This window comes from Penaeus vannamei, chromosome 6, assembly GCF_042767895.1.
Source record: "Penaeus vannamei isolate JL-2024 chromosome 6, ASM4276789v1, whole genome shotgun sequence".
NCBI classification, from domain to species: Eukaryota; Metazoa; Arthropoda; class Malacostraca; order Decapoda; family Penaeidae; genus Penaeus; species Penaeus vannamei.
This window is the reverse complement of record NC_091554.1, coordinates 7,878,623-7,881,122: the sequence shown is the minus strand read 5'-3', so window position 1 is coordinate 7,881,122 and position 2,500 is coordinate 7,878,623. Positions and strand designations below refer to the sequence as shown.

Sequence of the window (2,500 nt, the reverse complement as noted above, 5' to 3'; positions counted from 1 at the left end):
GATTTATTAGATTAATAGTGACAGATTTACTTAAGGATTTATTAGATTAATAGTGACAGATTTACTTAAGGATTTATTAGTTTAATAGTGTGACTTAGATTTACTTAAGGATTTATTAGATTAATTGTAAGTGTGACTTAGATTTACTTAAGGATTTATTAGACTAATAGTAAGTGTGACAGATTTACTTTAGGATTTATTAGATTAATAGTGTGATTTAGATTTAAGGATTTATTAGATTAATAGTAAGTGTGACTTAGATTTACTTAAAGATTTATTAGATTAATAGTAAGTGTGACAGATTTACTTAAGGATTTATTAGATTAATAGTAAGTGTGACAGATTTACTTAAGGATTTATTAGATTAATAGTAAGTGTGACTTAGATTGACAAGGATTAATTAGATTAATAGTGAGACTTAGATATACTTAAGGCTTTATCAGATTAATAGTAAGTGTGACTTAGATTGACTTAAGCTTTATTAGATTTATAGTGAGACAGATTTACTTGCCTTATTATATTAATAGTGAGAGATTTATTTGCCTTATTATATTAATAGTAAGTGAGACAGATATATACTTAAGGATTTATTAGATTAATAGTGAGACAGATATACTTTAGGCTTTATTAGATTAATAATAAATGTGATTTAGACATACTTGACTTTGTCAGACTAATAGTAAGTGGGGCAGATGTACTTAAGGCATTGTTATATTATAAGTGTGACAGATATACCTAAGGCGTTATTAGATTATAAGTAAGTGTGACAGATTTTACTCAAGGCGTTATTAGACTATAAGTGTGACAGATTTAATTAAGGCATTAGATTAATAGTATGACAGATATACTTAAGAAAATATTATATTAAAAGTGTGACCGATTTACTGAAGGCGTTATTAAATCTATAGTGTGAATTGGATATACTTAAGGTGCTATTAGATTAACAGTGTGACAGATATACTTATGGCATATAAAAAGAATCCCTTTTGTGTGCCGACTAATATTTAAGGTCAAAGCAGGTGAGTGGTTAGGGCGAGCCAGATACAAGTAGACTTTGCAAATCTCACTGAACTGAGTGGTGTGAGTGCTTGCAGTTGCTCTTTGCAATGAAGTAACGGTAAAAAAAAAAACTCCTGAAGGTCAAGATCTCGAGTATACTCCCTCACGAATTCATCCGATGCATCATTTCCTAAGTATATTAACCCTCATTGATGCTCTTTTACAGGTCCGCGATGGGGAAGTATGCTAGCCTCCAGTCCCTCCTTCGCCAGACACGCCCCTCCCTCGTTCACCCACTCCTTGTATGGATCCTTCTCTCCTTCACCTCATTCCCCCTCTCCCCTCCCCTCACTCCCCACAAGGTTCCTCCATCCACAACACCCCCACCCCCCTGTTTCTCCTTGTTTATCTATGTTTTTCTTGGTACTCTTTGTTTCATTTCGTGTTGCTCCTTTTCATTCTCTGTATTCATCTCTTCCTTTCTATCTCTATATTCTTCAGTCTATCTATCTACCTTTCTTTCTCTCTTCTCCCCTCCTTAACCCTCCCCACTTCCTCACCAAAACCTAATTCCCTCTAAGCAGATCAGGTGATGAGTCATGTTCGCATCGCCCTGCTACCTGTAACCATATCAGCTAAATACTTCTCTCAAAAGGATTTTAAAAAAAAATGTCACTTTAAATCGTAACTTGGCCTACTTGTATCTTATATAGATACACAAAGACGCACGAATACACACACTCGCTTACGCACGTACACTTACGTACACACACTTAGACACAAACACGCGCCAGTACATGTAACTCCAACAGAGCGGTACCTCTTCCAACCCTTACCTGCGCGCCTTGCCCTCCAACCGGCGACGCAGACGAAGGTCAGTAGGAAGACCAGCGCCGCCCCCACGATCCCGAGGCCTATGGTATGGGCTGCACACGGGTGGTCTTGGTCTTTGAGCTGCTTAGGTCCCGGTCCTGGAAGACTGACGTTAGGTTGTGGCTCTGTAGGTTCCACACTTGGGCGGCTGGCTTGTGGCTCTGTAGGTTCCACGCCTGGAAGACTGAGGTTCCGTCTCCGCAATGGCGCCGCGGCTGCAAAGTTTCATGTAGTTTGCTGAATCTTACTGAATTTGTCAGCGAAGGTGATGCTGCTATTCGGCATAGTCGATATAGTGAGACAAAGATTCCTTTTCACTTCTAGGTATGGTTAAATCAGCATGTCTGAATCATACTTACGAAAACGTTGTAGAAGTGATCCACATGCCAGGTAATAGAGTGGTGACTGGCTTGAAATACTGAAACTGTTTGTGACGAATTCACCCACCAAATGGTTTTTGTCCCAAAAATTAAAATAAGTGTTGCATACCGGACTTATCTGTGTACAATCACCAAAGACAGCACCCTGAAAGAGATGTGAGTATGAGTCCTTGGGCATTCACTCACACTCATACGAATTCTATGTATTTTGGAAAAAAATAGTGCAGTGAACAATGACCAATAAAGAA

The 2,500-nt window shown here is 38.2% G+C and overlaps 1 protein-coding gene across 4 annotated transcripts in view; it reads right to left on the bottom strand.

Moving 5' to 3' along the window:
• LOC113803507 (uncharacterized) overlaps positions 1-2,500 on the bottom strand; it is a 6,971-nt gene that overhangs the window by 1,986 nt on the left and 2,485 nt on the right. For all 4 annotated transcript variants that reach the window (XM_027354296.2, XM_070122596.1, XM_070122597.1 and 1 more), the window contains exons 3-4: positions 2,232-2,397; positions 1,836-2,087 (exon numbers count right to left, since the gene is read on the bottom strand). In XM_027354296.2, coding sequence (XP_027210097.2) covers positions 1,836-2,087; positions 2,232-2,397 — 418 coding nt within the window. The remainder of the gene's footprint in view (positions 1-1,835; positions 2,088-2,231; positions 2,398-2,500) is intronic.